Genomic DNA, 18,606 nt, shown 5'->3' on the forward strand with positions numbered 1-18,606 from the left:
CAGGGAGGGGGGTAGAGTCTGATAGGGTCAGGGGGCAAGGTAGGGTCTGTTAGGGTCAGGGAGCGGGGTAGAGTCTGATAGGGTCAGGGGGCGAGGTAGGGTCTGTTAGGGTCAGGGAGCGGGGTAGAGTCTGATAGGGTCAGGGGGCGAGGTAGGGTCTGTTAGGGTCAGGGAGCGGGGTAGAGTCTGATAGGGTCAGGGGGCGAGGTAGGGTCTGTTAGGGTCAGGGAGGGGGGTAGAGTCTGATAGGGTCAGGGGGCGAGGTAGGGTCTGTTAGGGTCAGGGAGCGGGGTAGAGTCTGATAGGGTCAGGGGGCGAGGTAGGGTCCGTTAGGGTCAGGAAGCGGGGTAGAGTCTGATAGGGTCAGGGGGCGAGGTAGGGTCCGTTAGGGTCAGGAAGCGGGGTAGAGTCTGATAGGGTCAGGGGGCGAGGTAGGGTCTGTTAGGGTCAGGGAGGGGGGTAGAGTCTGATAGGGTCAGGGGGCGAGGTAGGGTCCGTTAGGGTCAGGAAGCGGGGTAGAGTCTGATAGGGTCAGGGGGCGAGGTAGGGTCTGTTAGGGTCAGGGAGCGGGGTAGAGTCTGATAGGGTCAGGGGGCGAGGTAGGGTCCGTTAGGGTCAGGAAGCGGGGTAGAGTCTGATAGGGTCAGGGGGCGAGGTAGGGTCTGTTAGGGTCAGGGAGCGGGGTAGAGTCTGATAGGGTCAGGGGGCGAGGTAGGGTCTGTTAGGGTCAGGGAGCGGGGTAGAGTCTGATAGGGTCAGGGGGCGAGGTAGGGTCTGTTAGGGTCAGGGAGCGGGGTAGGGTCTGTTAGGGTTAGGGGGCAGAGTAGCCTCCATTAGGTTTAGGGAAAAGGGTAGGGTCAGGGAGCGGGGTCGGGTCAATTAGGGTCAGGGGGCGGGGGTGCCGGGGGAACGAGGAACATTGCACTTCCACCCCACTAGGTGGCTGGACACTCTCCCGCCAGCATCAAAGATGGCGGCGGCCAGGCGCATGGGAGCTGCAGGCGCAGACGCGGGAGCGGTGCCTGGATTCCGTGACCGGACACATGACGCCCTGGATCACGTGATCACTCGGAGCAGGATGTGAGCGGACGATCGAGGGACTTGCAGGTGAGGGGTTGGTTGGGCCCTGAGGGGAGGGAGGAGGGTGGAGGGAAAAAGAGGAGGCGAAGTGAATGGCGGGGATACGAGGGCGGGTGGAAGAGATGGGGAGGGGGGAGTGGGAGGGGTAGGGGAGAATTGGTGGAGGTGGGCGGGGTTTCGGCATGGAGGGGGAGAGGGTCAGGGGGTGGGGTAGGGCCCATTAGGGTCAGGGGGTGGGGTAGGGCCCATTAGGGTCAGGGGGTGGGGTAGGGCCCATTAGGGTCAGGGGGTGGGGTAGGGTCCATTAGGGTCAGGGGGTGGGGTAGGGCCCATTAGGGTCAGGGGGTGGGGTAGGGCCCATTAGGGTCAGTGAGAGGGGTAGGGCCCATTAGGGTCAGTGAGAGGGGTAGGGCCCATTAGGGTCAGGGGGTGGGGTAGGGTCCATTAGGGTCAGGGGGTGGGGTAGGGCCCATTAGGGTCAGGGGGTGGGGTAGGGCCCATTAGGGTCAGGGAGATGGGTAGGGCCCATTAGGGTCAGTGAGAGGGGTAGGGCCCATTAGGGTCAGGGGGTGGGGTAGGGCCCATTAGGGTCAGGGGGTGGGGTAGGGTCCATTAGGGTCAGGGGGTGGGGTAGGGCCCATTAGGGTCAGGGGGTGGGGTAGGGCCCATTAGGGTCAGTGAGAGGGGTAGGGCCCATTAGGGTCAGTGAGAGGGGTAGGGCCCATTAGGGTCAGTGGGTGGGGTAGGGCCCATTAGGGTCAGGGAGAGGGGTAGGGCCCATTAGGGTCAGGGGGTGGGGTAGGGCCCATTAGGGTCAGGGGGTGGGGTAGGGCCCATTAGGGTCAGGGGGTGGGGTAGGGTCCATTAGGGTCAGGGGGTGGGGTAGGGCCCATTAGGGTCAGGGGGTGGGGTAGGGCCCATTAGGGTCAGGGGGTGGGGTAGGGCCCATTAGGGTCAGGGGGTGGGGTAGGGTCCATTAGGGTCAGGGGGTGGGGGTAGGGCCCATTAGGGTCAGGGGGTGGGGGTAGGGCCCATTAGGGTCAGGGGGTGGGGAAGGGCCCATTAGGGTCAGGGGGTGGGGGTAGGGCCCATTAGGGTCAGGGGGTGGGGTAGGGCCCATTAGGGTCAGGGAGAGGGGTAGGGCCCATTAGGGTCAGGGGGTGGGGTAGGGCCCATTAGGGTCAGGGGGTGGGGTAGGGCCCATTAGGGTCAGGGAGAGGGGTAGGGCCCATTAGGGTCAGGGGGTGGGGTAGGGCCCATTAGGGTCAGGGGGTGGGGTAGGGCCCATTAGGGTCAGGGGGTGGAGTAGGGCCCATTAGGGTCAGGGGGTGGGGTAGGGCCCATTAGGGTCAGTGAGAGGGGTAGGGCCCATTAGGGTCAGTGAGAGGGGTAGGGCCCATTAGGGTCAGGGGGTGGGGTAGGGCCCATTAGGGTCAGTGGGTGGGGTAGGGCCCATTAGGGTCAGGGAGAGGGGTAGGGCCCATTAGGGTCAGGGGGTGGGGTAGGGCCCATTAGGGTCAGGGGGTGGGGTAGGGCCCATTAGGGTCAGGGGGTGGGGTAGGGTCCATTAGGGTCAGGGGGTGGGGTAGGGCCCATTAGGGTCAGGGGGTGGGGTAGGGCCCATTAGGGTCAGGGGGTGGGGTAGGGCCCATTAGGGTCAGGGGGTGGGGTAGGGCCCATTAGGGTCAGGGGGTGGGGTAGGGTCCATTAGGGTCAGGGGGTGGGGTAGGGCCCATTAGGGTCAGGGGGTGGGGTAGGGCCCATTAGGGTCAGGGGGTGGGGGTAGGGCCCATTAGGGTCAGGGGGTGGGGTAGGGCCCATTAGGGTCAGGGAGAGGGGTAGGGCCCGTTAGGGTCAGGGGGTGGGGTAGGGCCCGTTAGGGTCAGGGGGTGGGGTAGGGCCCGTTAGGGTCAGGGAGAGGGGTAGGGCCCGTTAGGGTCAGGGGGTGGGGTAGGGCCCGTTAGGGTCAGGGGGTGGGGTAGGGCCCGTTAGGGTCAGGGGGTGGGGTAGGGCCCGTTAGGGTCAGGGGGTGGGGCAGGGCCCGTTAGGGTCAGGGGGTGGGGCAGGGCCCGTTAGGGTCAGGGGGTGGGGCAGGGCCCGTTAGGGTCAGGGGGTGGGGCAGGGCCCGTTAGGGTCAGGGGGTGGGGCAGGGCCCGTTAGGGTCAGGGGGTGGGGCAGGGCCCGTTAGGGTCAGGGGGTGGGGCAGGGCCCGTTAGGGTCAGGGGGTGGGGCAGGGGCCGTTAGGGTCAGGGGGTGGGGCAGGGGCCGTTAGGGTCAGGGGGTGGGGCAGGGGCCGTTAGGGTCAGGGGGTGGGGCAGGGGCCGTTAGGGTCAGGGGGTGGGGCAGGGGCCGTTAGGGTCAGGGGGTGGGGCAGGGGCCGTTAGGGACAGGGGGTGGGGCAGGGGCCGTTAGGGTCAGGGGGTGGGGCAGGGGCCGTTAGGGTCAGGGGGTGGGGCAGGGGCCGTTAGGGTCAGGGGGTGGGGCAGGGGCCGTTAGGGTCAGGGGGTGGGGCAGGGGCCGTTAGGGTCAGGGGGTGGGGCAGGGGCCGTTAGGGTCAGGGGGTGGGGCAGGGGCCGTTAGGGTCAGGGGGTGGGGCAGGGGCCGTTAGGGTCAGGGGGTGGGGCAGGGGCCGTTAGGGTCAGGGGGTGGGGCAGGGGCCGTTAGGGTCAGGGGGTGGGGCAGGGGCCGTTAGGGTCAGGGGGTGGGGCAGGGGCCGTTAGGGTCAGGGGGTGGGGCAGGGGCCGTTAGGGTCAGGGGGTGGGGCAGGGGCCGTTAGGGTCAGGGGGTGGGGCAGGGCCCGTTAGGGTCAGGGGGTGGGGGTAGGGCCCGTTAGGGTCAGGGGGTGGGGGTAGGGGCCGTTAGGGTCAGGGGGTGGGGTAGGGGCCGTTAGGGTCAGGGGGTGGGGTAGGGGCCGTTAGGGTCAGGGGGTGGGGTAGGGGCCGTTAGGGTCAGGGGGAGGGGTAGGGGCCGTTAGGGTCAGGGGGCGGGGTAGGGGCCGTTAGGGTCAGGGGGCGGGGTAGGGGCCGTTAGGGTCAGGGGGCGGGGTAGGGGCCGTTAGGGTCAGGGGGCGGGGTAGGGGCCGTTAGGGTCAGGGGGCGGGGTAGGGCCCGTTAGGGTCAGGGGGCGGGGTAGGGCCCGTTAGGGTCAGGGGGCGGGGTAGGGCCCGTTAGGGTCAGGGGGCGGGGTAGGGCCCGTTAGGGTCAGGGGGGGGTTAGGGCCCGTTAGGGTCAGGGGGGGGGGTAGGGCCCGTTAGGGTCAGGGGGTGGGGTAGGGCCCGTTAGGGTCAGGGGGTGGGGTAGGGCCCGTTAGGGTCAGGGGGTGGGGTAGGGCCCGTTAGGGTCAGGGGGTGGGGTAGGGCCCGTTAGGGTCAGGGGGTGGGGTAGGGCCCGTTAGGGTCAGGGGGTGGGGTAGGGCCCATTAGGGTCAGGGGGTGGGGTAGGGCCCATTAGGGTCAGGGGTGGGGGTAGGGCCCATTAGGGTCAGGGGTGGGGGTAGGGCCCATTAGGGTCAGGGGGTGGGGGTAGGGGCCATTAGGGTCAGGGGGTGGGGTAGGGGCCATTAGGGTCAGGGGGTGGGGTAGGGGCCATTAGGGTCAGGGGGAGGGGTAGGGCCCATTAGGGTCAGGGGGTGGGGTAGGGCCCATTAGGGTCAGGGGGTGGGGTAGGGCCCATTAGGGTCAGGGGGTGGGGTAGGGCCCATTAGGGTCAGGGGGTGGGGTAGGGCCCATTAGGGTCAGGGGGTGGGGGTAGGGCCCATTAGGGTCAGGGGGTGGGGGTAGGGCCCATTAGGGACAGGGGGTGGGGGTAGGGCCCATTAGGGTCAGGGGGTGGGGGTAGGGCCCATTAGGGTCAGGGGGTGGGGGTAGGGCCCATTAGGGTCAGGGGGTGGGGGTAGGGCCCATTAGGGTCAGGGGGTGGGGGTAGGGCCCATTAGGGTCAGGGGGTGGGGGTAGGGCCCATTAGGGTCAGGGGGTGGGGTAGGGCCCATTAGGGTCAGGGGGTGGGGTAGGGCCCATTAGGGTCAGGGAGAGGGGTAGGGCCCATTAGGGTCAGGGGGTGGGGTAGAGTCCATTAGGGTCAGGGAGAAGTGTAGGGTCCATTAGGGTCAGGGAGAAGAGTAGCGTCAGGGTGTGGGGTAGGGTCCATTAGGGTCAGGGTGTGGGGTAGGGTCCATTAGGGTCAGGGAGAAGGGTAGGGCCCATTAGGGTCAGGGGGTGGGGTTGTGCCCATTATGGTCAAGGGGAGAGGGTAGGGTCCATTAGGGTCAGGGGGTGGGGTAGAGTCCATTAGGGTCAGGGAGAAGGGTAGGGCCCATTAGGGTCAGGGGGTGGGGTAGGGCCCATTAGGCTCAAGGGGAGAGGTTATGGTCCATTAGGGTCAGGGGGTGGGGTAGAGGCCATTAGGGTCAGGGAGAAGGGTAGGGTCCATTAGGGTCAGGGAGAAGAGTAGCGTCAGGGTGTGGGGTAGGGTCCATTAGGGTCAGGCGGTGGGGTAGGGTCCATTAGGATCAGGCGGTGGGGTAGGGTCCATTAGGGTCAGGGAGAAGTGTAGGGCCTATTAGGGTCAGGGGGTGGGGTAGGGCCCATTAGGGTCAAGGGGAGAGGGTAGGGTCCATTAGGGTCAGGGGGTGGGGTAAAGTCCATTAGGGTCAGGGAGAAGGGTAGGGCCCATTAGGGTCAGGGGGTGGGGTAGGGCCCATTAGGGTCAAGGGGAGAGGGTAGGGTCCATTAGGGTCAGGGGGTGGGGTAGAGTCCATTAAGGTCAGGGAGAAGGGTAGGGTCCATTAGGGTCAGGGGGTGGGTTAGGGTCCATTAGGGTCAGGTAGAAAAGTAGCGTCAGGGTGTGGGGTAGGGTCCATCAGGGTCAGGAGGTGGGGTAGGGTCCATTAGGGTCAAGAGGAGAGGGTAGGGTCCATTAGGGTCAGGGGGTGGGGTAGAGTCCATTAGGGTCAGGGAGAAGGGTATGGTCCATTAGGGTCAGGGTGTGGGGTAGGGCCCATTAGGGTCAGGGGGTGGGGTAGGGCCCATTAGGGTCAGGGGGTGGGGTAGGGCCCATTAGGGTCAGTGGGTGGGGTAGGGCCCATTAGGGTCAGGGGTTGGGGTAGGGCCCATTAGGGTCAGGGGGTGGGGTAGAGTCTGATAGGGTCAGGGGGTGGGGTAGAGTCTGATAGGGTCAGGGGGTGGGGTAGGGCCCATTGGGGTCAGTGTGTGGGGTAGGGTCCATTAGGGTCAGGGGGTGGGGTAGGGCCCATTAGGTTCAAGGGGAGAGGGTAGAGTCCAATAGGGTCAGGGAGAAGGGTAGGGTCCATTAGGGTCAGGGAGAAGAGTAGCGTCAGGGTGTGGGGTAGGGTCCATTAGGGTCAGGGGGTGGGGTAGGGTCCATTAGGGTCAGGGCGAGGGGTAGGGCCCATTAGGGTCAGGGGGTGGGGTAGGGCCCATTAGGGTCAAGGGGAGATGCTAGGGTCCATTAGGGTCATGGGGTGGGGTAGAGTCCATTAGGGTCAGGGAGATACCGGGTAGGGCCCATTAGGGTCAGGGGGTGGGGTAGGGCCCATTAGGGTCAGGGGGTGGGGTAGGGCCCATTAGGGTCAGGGGGTGGGGTAGGGCCCATTAGGGTCAGGGGGTGGGGTAGGGCCCATTAGGGTCAGGGGGTGGGGTAGAGTCTGATAGGGTCAGGGGATGGGGTAGGGCCCATTAGGGTCAGTGGGTGGGGTAGAGTCCGATAGGTTCAGGGAGTGGGGTAGGGTCCATTAGGGTCAGGGGTTGGGGTAGGGCCCATTAGGGTCAGGGGGTGGGGTAGGGCCCATTAGGGTCAGGGGGTGGGGTAGAGTCTGATAGGGTCAGGGGATGGGGTAGAGTCTGATAGGGTCAGGGGGTGGGGTAGGGCCCATTAGGGTCAGGGGGTGGGGTAGAGTCTGATAGGGTCAGGGAGTGGGGTAGGGTCCATTAGGGTCAGGGGGTGGGGTAGGGCCCATTAGGGTCGGGGGGTGGGGTAGTCTGATAGGGTCAGGGGGTGGGGTAGAGTCTGATAGGGTCAGGGGGTGGGGTAGAGTCTGATAGGGTCAGGGGGTGGGGTAGAGTCTGATAGGGTCAGGGGGTGGGGTAGGGCCCATTAGGGTCAGGGGGTGGGGTAGGGCCCATTAGGGTCAGGGGGTGGGTAGGGCCCATTAGGGTCAAGGGGAGAGGGTAGAGCCCAATAGGGTCAGGGAGAAGGGTAGGGTCCATTAGGGTCAGGGAGAAGAGTAGCGTCAGGGTGTGGGGTAGGGTCCATTAGGGTCAGGGGGTGGGGTAGGGTCCATTAGGGTCAGGGAGAGGGCTAGGGCCCATTAGGGTCAGGGGGTGGGGTAGGGCCCATTAGGGTCAAGGGGAGAGGCTAGGGTCCATTAGAGTCAGGGGGTGGGGTAGAGTCCATTAGGGTCAGGGAGAAGGGTAGGGCCCATTTGGGTCAGGGGGTGGGGTAGGGCCCATTAGGGTCAAGGGGAGTGGGTAGGGTCCATTAGGGTCAGGGGGTGGGGTAGAGTCCATTAGGGTCAGGGAGAAGTGTAGGGTCCATTAGGGTCAGGGAGAAGAGTAGCGTCAGGGTGTGGGGTAGGGTCCATTAGGGTCAGGGGGTTCGGTAGGGTCCATTAGGGTCAGGGAGAAGGGTAGGGCCCATTAGGGTCAGGGGGTGGGGTAGGGCCCATTATGGTCAAGGGGAGAGGGTAGGGTCCATTAGGGTCAGGGCGTGGGGTAGAGTCCATTAGGGTCAGGGAGAAGGGTAGGGCCCATTAGGGTCAGGGGGTGGGGTATGGCCCATTAGGGTCAAGGGGAGAGGTTAGGGTCCATTAGGGTCAGGGGGTGGGGTAGAGGCCATTAGGGTCAGGGAGAAGGGTAGGGTCCATTAGGGTCAGGGAGAAGAGTAGCGTCAGGGTGTGGGGTAGGGTCCATTAGGGTCAGGCGGTGGGGTAGGGTCCATTAGGGTCAGGCGGTGGGGTAGGGTCCATTAGGGTGAGGGAGAAGGGTAGGGCCTATTAGGGTCAGGGGGTGGGGAAGGGCCCATTAGGGTCAAGGGGAGAGGGTAGGGTCCATTAGGGTCAGAGGGTGGGGTAAAGTCCATTAGGGTCAGGGAGAAGGGTAGGGCCCATTAGGGTCAGGGGGTGGGGTAGGGTCCATTAGGGTCAAGGGGAGAGGGTAGGGTCCATTAGGGTCAGGGGGTGGGGTAGAGTCCATTAGGGTCAGGGAGAAGGTAGGGTCCATTAGGGTCAGGGTGTGGGGTAGAGTCCATTAGGGTCAGGGAGAAGGATGGCGTTAGGATGTGGTGTAGAGTCTGATAGGGTCAGGGAGTGAAGTAGTGCCCTTTAGGGTTAGGGGGAAGGGTTGGGTCAGGGAGCGGGGTTCGGATAGGGTCAGGGGGCGGTGTAATGTCCATTAGAGTCAGGGTGTGGTGTAGGGCCCATTAGGGTTAGCGAGAAGGGTAGGGTTAGGTTGTGGGATCAGGTCCCTTAGGGTCAGGGAGAAGGGTAGGGTCAGGGTGTGGTGTAGTGTCTGATAGGGTCAGGGGGTGGAGTATGGCCCATTAGTGTTAGGGAGCAGGGTAGGGTCAGGATGTTGGGTTGGGTCCATTAGGGTCAGGGAGAAGGTCGGGTCAGGGTGTGGGGTAGAGTCTGATAGGGGCAGGGGGCGGTGTAATGTCCATTCTTGTCAGGGTGAAGGGTAGGGTCAGGGAGTGGGGTAGAGTCTGATAGGGTCAGGCGATTGAGTAGGGCCCATTAGGGTTAGGGAGAAGGGTTCGGTCAGGGTGTAGGGTAATGTATATGAGGGTCAGGGTGCGGGGTAATGTCCATTAGGGTCAGGGAGAACGGTAGAGTCTGATAGGGTCAGGGGACGGGGTAAGGTTCATTAGGGTCAGGGAGAAGGGTAGGGTCGGGGAGTGGGGGAGAGTCTGATAGGGTCAGGGGGTGGAGTAGGGCCCATTAGGGTTAGGGAGAAGGGTAGGGTCAGGGTGTGAGGTTGGGTCCATTAGGGTCAGGGAGACGGGTTGGGTCAGGGAGCGGGGTAGAGTCTGATCGGGTCAGGGGGCGGGGTAGGGTCCGTTAGGGTCATGGAGAGGATTCGGGTCAGGGTGTGTGGTAGGGTCCGTTAGGGTCAGGGAGAAGGGTTGGGTCAGAGAGTGGGGTAGGGTCCGTTAGGGTCAGGAGAGGGGTCGGGTCAGGGTGTGGGGTAGGGTCCGCTAGGGTCAGGGAGAAGGGTCGGGTCAGGGAGAAGGGTCGGGTCAGGGAGTGGGGTAGGGTCCGTTAGGGTCAGGGAGCGGGGTTGGGTCAGGGAGTGTGGTAGAGTCTGATTGGGTCAGGGGGTGGGGTAGGGTCCATTAGGGTCAGGGGGCAGAGTAGGGAGGGAAGGATAGAAAGGGGTGGTAATGTGGTGGAAACGGTGAAAGGGGTAGGGGAAGTTGAGGGTTGATGTGAACAAAAGAGAAAGAGTGGGGAACAGACACACGATCCATCGCATGAGACCACTGGTTTTCAAACTTTTCTTTCCCACTCAAATACGACCTTAAGCAATCCCTTAATAATCACAGAGCACCGATGGCACAGGGATTATTTAAAGTGGTTTGTTGGTGGAAAGAAAAAGGTTGAAAACTACTGTGATCGATAGATATGGGAGGGATTGAAGGTTACTGTGTGTCAGGACAGCAAGACAGATAGATTAGTTAGTGATAGACCGAAGGGAGCAGAAACTGAGAATTTGAGAGACTCAAATTGGGAGAAACTTTGAACCAGAGGGTGGGCAGAGAAAGATCCAGCGATGGAAAATTTCAGAGGGAATAAGAGTAAGGAAGACCAGGGCCGTAAAACATCTCTGCACAGTAAAACAGGCCCTTCCAGTCTGTGTTATTCTGCTGAGTCCCACTGACATCCATCCATGTTCCTGTCCAAAGTTTTCTTTTATGTTAGAATTGAGCCTGCATTCCTCACTTCAGCTGGCAGCTCGTTCCACACTCTGTGTGAAGAAGGTCCCCCTAAATTTCTCCCCTTTCACCCTTAACCCATGTTCCCTGGTTTGTATCTCAACCACCCTCAGTGAAGAAGCCTATTTATATTTACTCTAACTATACCCCTCATAATTTTAAATACCTCTATCAAATCTCCCCTCATTCCAATAAACTCCAAACCTGTTTAACCTTTCCATTTAATTTAATTCCTTAAGTCCTGGCAACATCTTCTCTGCACTCTTTCTATCTAACTGGTGTCTTTCCTGCAGTTCGATGACCCAATTCTCCAAATTTGGCCTCATACAACTCTTACTGTAACATCCCAACTCCTGTACTCAATACCTTGATTTATGAAGGCCAAGATGCCAAAAACTCTCTTTACAACCCTGTCCATCTGTGATGCCACTTTCAGGGAACCCTGTATCTGTATTCCCAGATCCCTCTGTTCTACCGCACTCCTCAGTGCCTGACCATTTTCTTCTTATGTACTTACTTTCTTGGTTTTTCCTTCCAAAATCCAACACCTCACACTTGTCTGCATTGTTCCATCTGCCAGTTTTAGAACATTAGAACATAGAACACTACAGACACTTTCAGGCCTTGATGTTGTGCCGACCCAAATATTCCTTAAAAAAATACTAAACCCTCTCTACCCTGGAACCCTCTATTTTTCTTCCATCAATGTATCTGTCTCTTCTTCTTTGGCTTGGCTTCGCGGACGAAGATTTATGGAGGGGGTAAAAAGTCCACGTCAGCTGCAGGCTCGTTTGTGGCTGACAAGTCCGATGCGGGACAGGCAGACACGGTTGCAGGGGAAAATTGGTGGGTTGGGGTTGGGGTTGGGTGTTGGGTTTTTCCTCCTTTGCCTTTTGTCAGTGAGGTGGGCTCTGCGGTCTTCTTCAAAGGAGGTTGCTGCCCGCCAAATCTGTCTAAGAATCTCTTAAATGCCCCCAGTGTTTCATCCTCCACCACCATCCCTGGCAAGACATTCCAGGCCCCCCACAACTCTCTGTGTAAAAACAACGCACTTACCTTTATGTCTCCCCTAAACTTCCCTCCCTTCACTTTGTACACATGTCCTCTGGTGTTTGCTACTCCTGACCTGGGAAACCACCCTATCTATAATTCCCTGAGATTCTTTTTCCTGCAGGTGCTGCAGAATTACTACTGGTAGTACAAAATATTCTGTACACAGCGTAAACAAATAAAGAACTAGAACAGATAATGAATGTAGACAAACTGACTGTGCAATACAGAGAGAACAAAAGAAAATCAATGAAGTGCACATGTAAGAGTCCTTAAATGAGTCCCTGATTAAGTTTGTCATAGAGGGTGTTCCAAAATTGTGGCCGTGAAGTAATAGGGTAACTTCAGAGCTCCAGAGATAGAACGTTAAAAAAGATAGGGAAAGATGACCTGAAAGTTATTGGAATAAGCGTTAAAAACAAAGAGAAGTTAAAATAATGGGAAAAAGAGTTGTCAACAAAGCTAGAGGGAGTGGATGAAATGTGGAGGTCAATCTTGCTTGGACCTGCTTAGGGGCCAAAGATAACGGCAGAGTTGGAACAGACCCCTCCCCCCCGCTCTGGTTGTAAGAAGGATCTAGTGAGAGGGATGGGTGAAGGTAACAAGGAGGGACTGACCCAAGGTATGTTCAGAAAGAGTTGGAAGAGGAAAAAGAAACAGCTGAAATAATAATGGATGAAGAAAAAGACGTTGACAGGGATGGTGGCAGGTGAAGGTAATGGTCCTGCGCAACCAGAACAGCCGTTAACTGAGGGGGCCCCGTAAAGGAAAGAAAAATAACTCACCAGAAAGAAAACAAAGAAGTTCAGGAAGAGCATGTTGGGCAACCGCCAAGAGCCTTCCGGGAAGTGGCAACACCCTGGACTCGAAGCGCTAAATGAAAGCTGAGATGGGAACTCACTTACAAAAAGAAAAAAAATCCTGCAAACAGCAAGGGAGAAATCAGGAACGCCGGTGGTCACGGGGAAACCCTTAAAAAAGACCTGAGAACCACGAGAAGGACAAGGAAATATAGAAGAAATGACAAAGGTGGATGTGAGGACCCAAGAAAAAAGCAGGAGCTTACCTGAACCCAGCGATGATGAAGTGTCATTGGAGAGAGACGTTGGGTCGAGAAGGCTCCGTGAACTAAAAAGAGAGGCTGAAGGTTGTAAGTAACTTGAGCCAGAAAGAATCAGAAGAAGAGAAAGAAATGAGAGAAATCAGAAAAGAAGGAAGAGAGAAAGAGATGAGGCAGAGAAAACAAACTGTAGGATTAGAAAGGAAATGGAAATAGAGGAGTTTGTTGTTGAGGAGTCTGATGGTGGAGGGGGAGCAGCTGTTCCTGAACCTGGTGGGGCGAGTCTTGTGGCAATGATACCTCTTTCCTGATGGCAGCAGCGAGGACAGAGCGTGTGCTGGGTGGGGTGGGCCTTTGACGATCGCTGCTGCTGCCTTCTGTAGGGTTCAGGAAAGATCCTCCAAGGTATGACTCCCAAGATCTTAAATTTGCTCAACCTCCCCACCTTTGATTTCCCCCTGGTTTTCCTGAAGTCAATAAGCGGCTCCTTAGTTCGATGCTCCAAAGGGAAAAGTCCCAGCTCTGTTAACCTTGCCTCATAAAGACTTATTTTCCAATCCAGGTAACATCCTGGGGCAAATCTTCTCTGTACCCTCTCTAGAGCTTCCAGATCCTTCCTATAATGAGGTGACCAGAACTGAACTAAGTAAGGCCTCACCAGAGATTTGTAGAGTTGCAACATGACCTCTGTTCTGGAACTCAATCCTCCTCTTCATGGGCCTTCTTAACTATTCTATCAACCTGTGTGGAGATCTTGAGGGATGCATGGATTTGGATCCAAAGGTCCCTCTGTTCATCCACACTCTTAAGTAACTGACCATTAACCCTGCACACAGCCTTCTGGTTTGCCCTTCCAAAATGCATCATCTCACACTTATCCGATTGAACCCATCTGCCAATTCTCTGTCCAAATCTGCATCCTGTGACCTTCAACCCTTTCAGCTCTATCCACAACACCTCCAGCCTTTGCGTCATCCGAAATCTTACTGACCCATCCTTCTGTCTCTTCATCCGTCATTTATAAAAATCACAAAGAGCAGGGGATCCTAGAACAGATCCTTGAGGTACTCCACTAGTCACTGACCTCCAGGCAGAATACTGTCCTTCCACTGCTATTCTTTTCTACCTGCAAGCTAATGACCTTCTGAACGAGTCTCTCCTGGGGATCTTGTCAAATGCCTTGCTAAAATCCATTTAGACCATATCTATCACCCGACCCTCATCAATTTCTTTTGTTACCTCCTCAAAAAAAACTCAATTAGGCTCGTGAGGCACGACCTTCCCTTCACAAAGCCCTGCTGACTATCCTTTTTAAAAAAACTTTATTTAAGATTTTCAAAATACATAAAAAATAATACTTAAAAATTATAACAAAATAAACTAAAAAACCCACCCTCAGCAAGCCCTGCAAGGGGAGCAAAAAGGAACATATTATCAATTAATTACATACATAAACTGTGTAATATCTTAAAAAGATTTAAGATATTTTTAAACCCATACATTCAAAATAAGGTGACCACATCTGAACAAAAAAAGAATAATTATCATGTAAATTATGTTATTTTCTCCATATAAATACAAGACCTCAATTCATTCTGCCAACGAGCTATATTTACTTCGACATTATCTTTCCAAGTAATCGCAATACATTTCCGTACTACCGCCAGCGCTAAATGAACAAAAGCTATCTGAAACTTGTTAACCCCAAACTAGTCAAAGATGCAGTATAACCCAGCAAAACAATTTCTGGGTCTAATGGCAATTTAATCTTAAATAATTTTTCAAAAAATACTCCAATTTTTTCCCAAAATGGTTGAACTTTGTCACATGCACAAACTGCATGTATAATCCACATCTAAAACATAAATCCAAATTACTAAATCCATATCTTTTCAATTTCTCAGGGGTCAAATACAACTGATGTAAAAAATTATAATTAACCGAACTATATCTTAAGTAATTTAGTCAACCCATCTAGACACACGACTTCCCAATCCTCCTGAGGTACATCATAAGATGTAATAGCCACTACATCGTAGTTCCACATACTGATCCATGTTCTAAATTCATCTCCTTTTTTCCTAATACTCCTAGCGTTGAAATAGACACATTTCAAACCCTTCTAACTGGCTACCTTTATGCTTCCTGCCTTGCCTGTCCTTCCTCACCAACTCAGAGCATCTAGCATCAGGCTTTTGACCTTCTGCCCTATTCTCTGCTGTCAAATTCTGGTTCCACCCCCCGCAAAACAAGTTTAAACCCTCCCCAACAGCTCCAGCAAACTTGGCTGCCAAGCTATTGGTCCCTCTCCAGTTCAGGTGCAGCTCGACCTTTTTTGTAGAGGTCAGACCTTCCCCAGAAGAGATCCCAATGATCTACAAATCTGAACCCTTGCCTCCTGCATCAACTCTTCAGTCACACATTCATCTGCCACAACTTCCTGTTCCTGCCCACATGGGCGTGTGGTACAGGCAGCAGTCCTGAGATCACCACTTTTGAGGTCCTGCTTTTTAACTTTTTTCTTAACTCCCTATATTCCCACTTCAGGTCCTCATCACTACTCCTATCTATAGTCCCCACATGGACCATGAGATCTGGCTGCTCCCCCTCCCCCTCCAGAATGCTATGAACTCAATCAGAGACATCCTTGAGGCAACGTACCATCCTGTAACCTTGATCACATTCACAGAACCTCCTATCCACTCGCCTAACCAGCGAATCCCCAATCACCATTGCTCCCCTCTTCTCCCCCCTTCCCTTCCGAGCCAAGGGACCAGCCTCTGTGCCAGAGACGTGACCACCATGACTTATTCCTGATCGATTGTTCCCCCCCCCAAAAAAAAGTATCCAAAACAGTATTTATTGTTGAGAGGAATGGCCACAGGGGTGCTCTTGGTCTGTCTTCTTCTCCCCCTTCCCTCTCCTAACAGTCACCCAGCTGCCTGCCTCCTGACCTTTAGGGGTGACTGTCTCCCTGAAGCTTCTCTCTATCATTATCTCTGCCTCCTGAATAATCCTGGCTCATCCCATCATAATTAGTCCTTCCCAAATTACTTTCCCATTTTCTCTGCTTTTATCCTTATCCATCGCTATGCTAAAGCTCAGAAGGTTGTGGTCACTCTCACCGAAATGCTGCCCCACTGAAAGGTCCGGCACCTGACTTGGTTCATTTCCCAGAACCAGATACAATATGGCCTCTCCTCTCGTTGGCTGGTCCACCTACTCTGTCAGGAATCCTTCTTGAACACACCTGACAAATTCAGCCCCATCTATCCCTCTTGCAGTCACCTCCTGCCAGCCTGTATGTCCTGCACCATTCCAAAATCTGCCTGCTCATCTGCTCCTCTGGCTCCAGCTCCCTAACAGAGTCACCCAGGAGCTGCAGCTGGAAACTCCTCTTTCAGATGTAGTCATCAGGGAAAATTGTGCTGTCCCAGATATCCCCCATGCTGCACTTGGAGTGCATCACTGCCCGAGCTTACTCCATTACCTACTCCACAGAGGTGCACCAAAGAAGAGGTACAAGGACTGCCTAAAGAAAGCTCTCGGTGCCTGCCACATTGACCATCGCCAGTGGGCTAATATCGCCTCAAATCGTGCATCTTGGCGCCTCACAGTTTGGGGGGCAGCAATCTCCTTTGAAGAAGACCACAGAGTCCACCTCACTGTCAAAAGACAAAGGAGGAAAAACCCAACACCTAACCCCAACCAACCAATTTTCCCCTGCAACCACTGCAACCGTGTCTGCCTGTCCCGCATCGGACTTGTCAGCCACAAACGAGCCTGCAGCTGACGTGGACATTACCCCTCCATAAATCTTCATCCGCGAAGCCAAGCCAAAGAAAATAAATTTAAATACAAAGATCTTTTGAATATTTTATTTTTAGAATTTATAAGTCAAATAAATCCACCTTAACCAATGTATTTAACAGCAATCCTTCTTGTTGACTATAATTGTAAATAACGCCCCCACCCCACCCCTTTCTCCTTCCCTTAGAAAAAGAGAGAAAACAAAAGATCGGATGGGTATAAGAGTAGGATAGAATACCAACAAAAATAAGAAGAGGAGAAAGGTCTGTCAGGCACCTTCACCAATCTCTCAGGCCTAAAATTTATTTGACTTTTCTGGATCAGGGATGGGGGCTAAGGCGAGGAGGGAAGGTTAATCCCTACATGTCGTAGACATGGCTGCCAAATATCCATAAATACGTCGTACTTATTCTTCAGATGAGGTAATGTATCTTAGATTTTGTACTTTAAATGAATGGGGGGGGAGGTAGGGAGGGTGGGATGGGAGGAGGGAGAGGGGGGGAAGAAAACGACACTATATATTTGAAAAGGAAAATGTATGTATCATGGTCAATGTGGTTTATGGTGTGAAAAATAAAAAAAAAATTTAAAAAAGAGGTGATTTTCTCCAGGGGGACACTGTTTTGGATTTCCGCATTCTAACAGGCCAGTCCCAAACAGGGATCAAACTTCCAGGTGACCGCTATACCTTTCCTGGCCACTGCCAATGTGATCTTAATGAATTGTAATTAATGTTTTGTCAGCTTCTTTGTAAGTCTTGCGTCTTTAATAATTCCAAACAAAAATAATTCTGGGATCTGTGGAAATTGTTTCCCAATAATTTGTTCTAGAAGATCACCCAGATCTACCCAGAAAGTTCTTATTTTGGGACACGACCAGGTTGAATGTAGAAAGGTTCTGACCTCACTGCCACATCTAAAACATTGATCTGAAATTTCTGGTTTAAATTTGGTCAACTTTTGTGGCGTGAGGTACAGCTGATGCAAGAAATAATGTTGCACCAGTCTGTATCTTACATTAATAGTTAAATACAAAGATCTTACCTGGCCTTACCTTGCTGGAACAAGCTCATCCGAAGCCCCATGAGCCAAAGCCTCTAAGTCCCGCTCCTATACTGGGCCACACACACACACACTGGCCGCTCTGCTTGAGCTACCCATCTTTTTATTTGTCACTGCCCCTTATCCTCATTACTCCTCCCCCAAATCACAGTTCTTTTTAATCCTTAACTTGCCCTCTGCTCCCTTTTTAAATGCTCTCACCCTCAAGCTGGTTCCCAACACTCACAGCCTTCCCAAGTCTTTTGCTCCTCTTCCAGTGACGCTCCTATAATTATTTTCTGCCCAGTTCTTCGGCTGGTTCAGATCCGTCTGCAAGCACAAGAACTGAGCGTCAGAGGAAAGGATCTGCTGACTGACTGTATTGGGGCCATGAGGCTGGGGTGTTTGGGGCGGGGAGGGGGGAAGAGATGGTACACACCAGAGGAAGGGGAGTACTGCTGATCCCTGGAGGTGTCAGAGCAGAGCAGATGGGAATGAGCAGGGACCCTCACTGGGGAAAAGTGGGGGGAGTGTCAGCCACGGGTGGTGAGGTAGATCACGTGCAGAGTTGAATCTCAGGGGCTGTGAACCTGGGCGGCAGGGCAGGCAGAGGCAGGTGAGGGGAGGCTGTGGGTTCCAGGAGAGTGGATGGGTTGGTTAGAATCAGATCACTGTGAGAGCTCTTTTCACCCTTTCAGCAGAGGTGACTGGAAATGTGGGTCCCGGCACACGTGAACGCCCAGTCTGTGGATCTGCCTGAACCTTGCTGTTCCAAGTAACCGAGGGAGGAGAGTTGGTGCTGGGAAGGTGAAGCAGAAGTTACGAGTCACTACGACAGGAAGCAGAACCCAGAGTGGGAGAATCGGGAAGGAAGCCTGGAGGAGGTGATGAGATAACAGAATGGGCAGCAATTACATAGAAGGTGAGTGAATGGGCTGGTCACCAGTAGCGATCGGGGAAGTGTGCCATTGTCACCGGGAGTGGTTGGGGGAGTGTGCCGGTGTCACCGGGAGTGGTCGTGGGAGTGTGCCGGTGTCACCGGGAGTGTTCGGGGGAGTGTGCTGGTGTCACCGGGAGTGTTCGAGGGAGTGTGCTGGTGTCACCGGGAGTGTTCGGGGGAGTGTGCTGCTGTCACCGGGAGTGTTCGGGGGAGTGTGCCGGTGTCACCAAGGGCCGATCGGGGAAGTGTGCCGGTGTCACTGGGAGTGGTTGGGGGAGTGTGCCAGTGTCACCGGGAGTGTTCGGGGGAGTGTGCTGGTGTCACCGGGAGTGTTCGGGGGAGTGTGCTGGTGTCACCGGGAGTGGTTGGGGGAGTGTGCTGGTGTCACCGGGAGTGGTTGGAGGAGTGTGCCGGTGTCACCAGGAGCGATCGGGGAAGTGTACCAGTGTCACCGGGAGTGGTTGGGGGAGTGTGCCGGTGTCACCAGGGGCGATCGAGGAAGTGTGCTGGTGTCACCGGGAGTGTTCGAGTGAGTGTGCTGGTGTCACCGGGAGTGTTCGGGGGAGTGTGCTGGTGTCACCGGGAGTGTTCGGGGGAGTGTGCCGGTGTCACCAGGGCCGATCGGGGAAGTGTGCCGGTGTCACTGGGAGTGGTTGGGGGAGTGTGCCAGTGTCACCGGGA

General features: G+C 55.7%; 1 protein-coding gene across 4 annotated transcripts in view; it reads left to right on the top strand.

The window, feature by feature from the left end:
* The first annotated feature begins 1,026 nt into the window (after positions 1-1,026).
* The window catches only part of mroh1 (maestro heat-like repeat family member 1), a 144,529-nt gene continuing 126,949 nt past the window's right edge, over positions 1,027-18,606 (top strand). For 2 of the 4 annotated variants that reach the window (XM_069915113.1, XM_069915116.1), the window contains exons 1-2: positions 1,027-1,107; positions 17,687-17,907. In XM_069915113.1, coding sequence (XP_069771214.1) covers positions 17,886-17,907 — 22 coding nt within the window. In that variant the 5' untranslated portion in view covers positions 1,027-1,107; positions 17,687-17,885. Of the gene's footprint in view, positions 1,108-16,275; positions 16,368-17,683; positions 17,908-18,606 lie in introns of those variants that run through there. The other 2 variants (XM_069915114.1, XM_069915115.1) reach the window with 2 other exon arrangements.

Source organism: Narcine bancroftii, chromosome 1 (genome assembly GCF_036971445.1).
Source record: "Narcine bancroftii isolate sNarBan1 chromosome 1, sNarBan1.hap1, whole genome shotgun sequence".
In the NCBI taxonomy this organism is placed as follows: Eukaryota; Metazoa; Chordata; class Chondrichthyes; order Torpediniformes; family Narcinidae; genus Narcine; species Narcine bancroftii.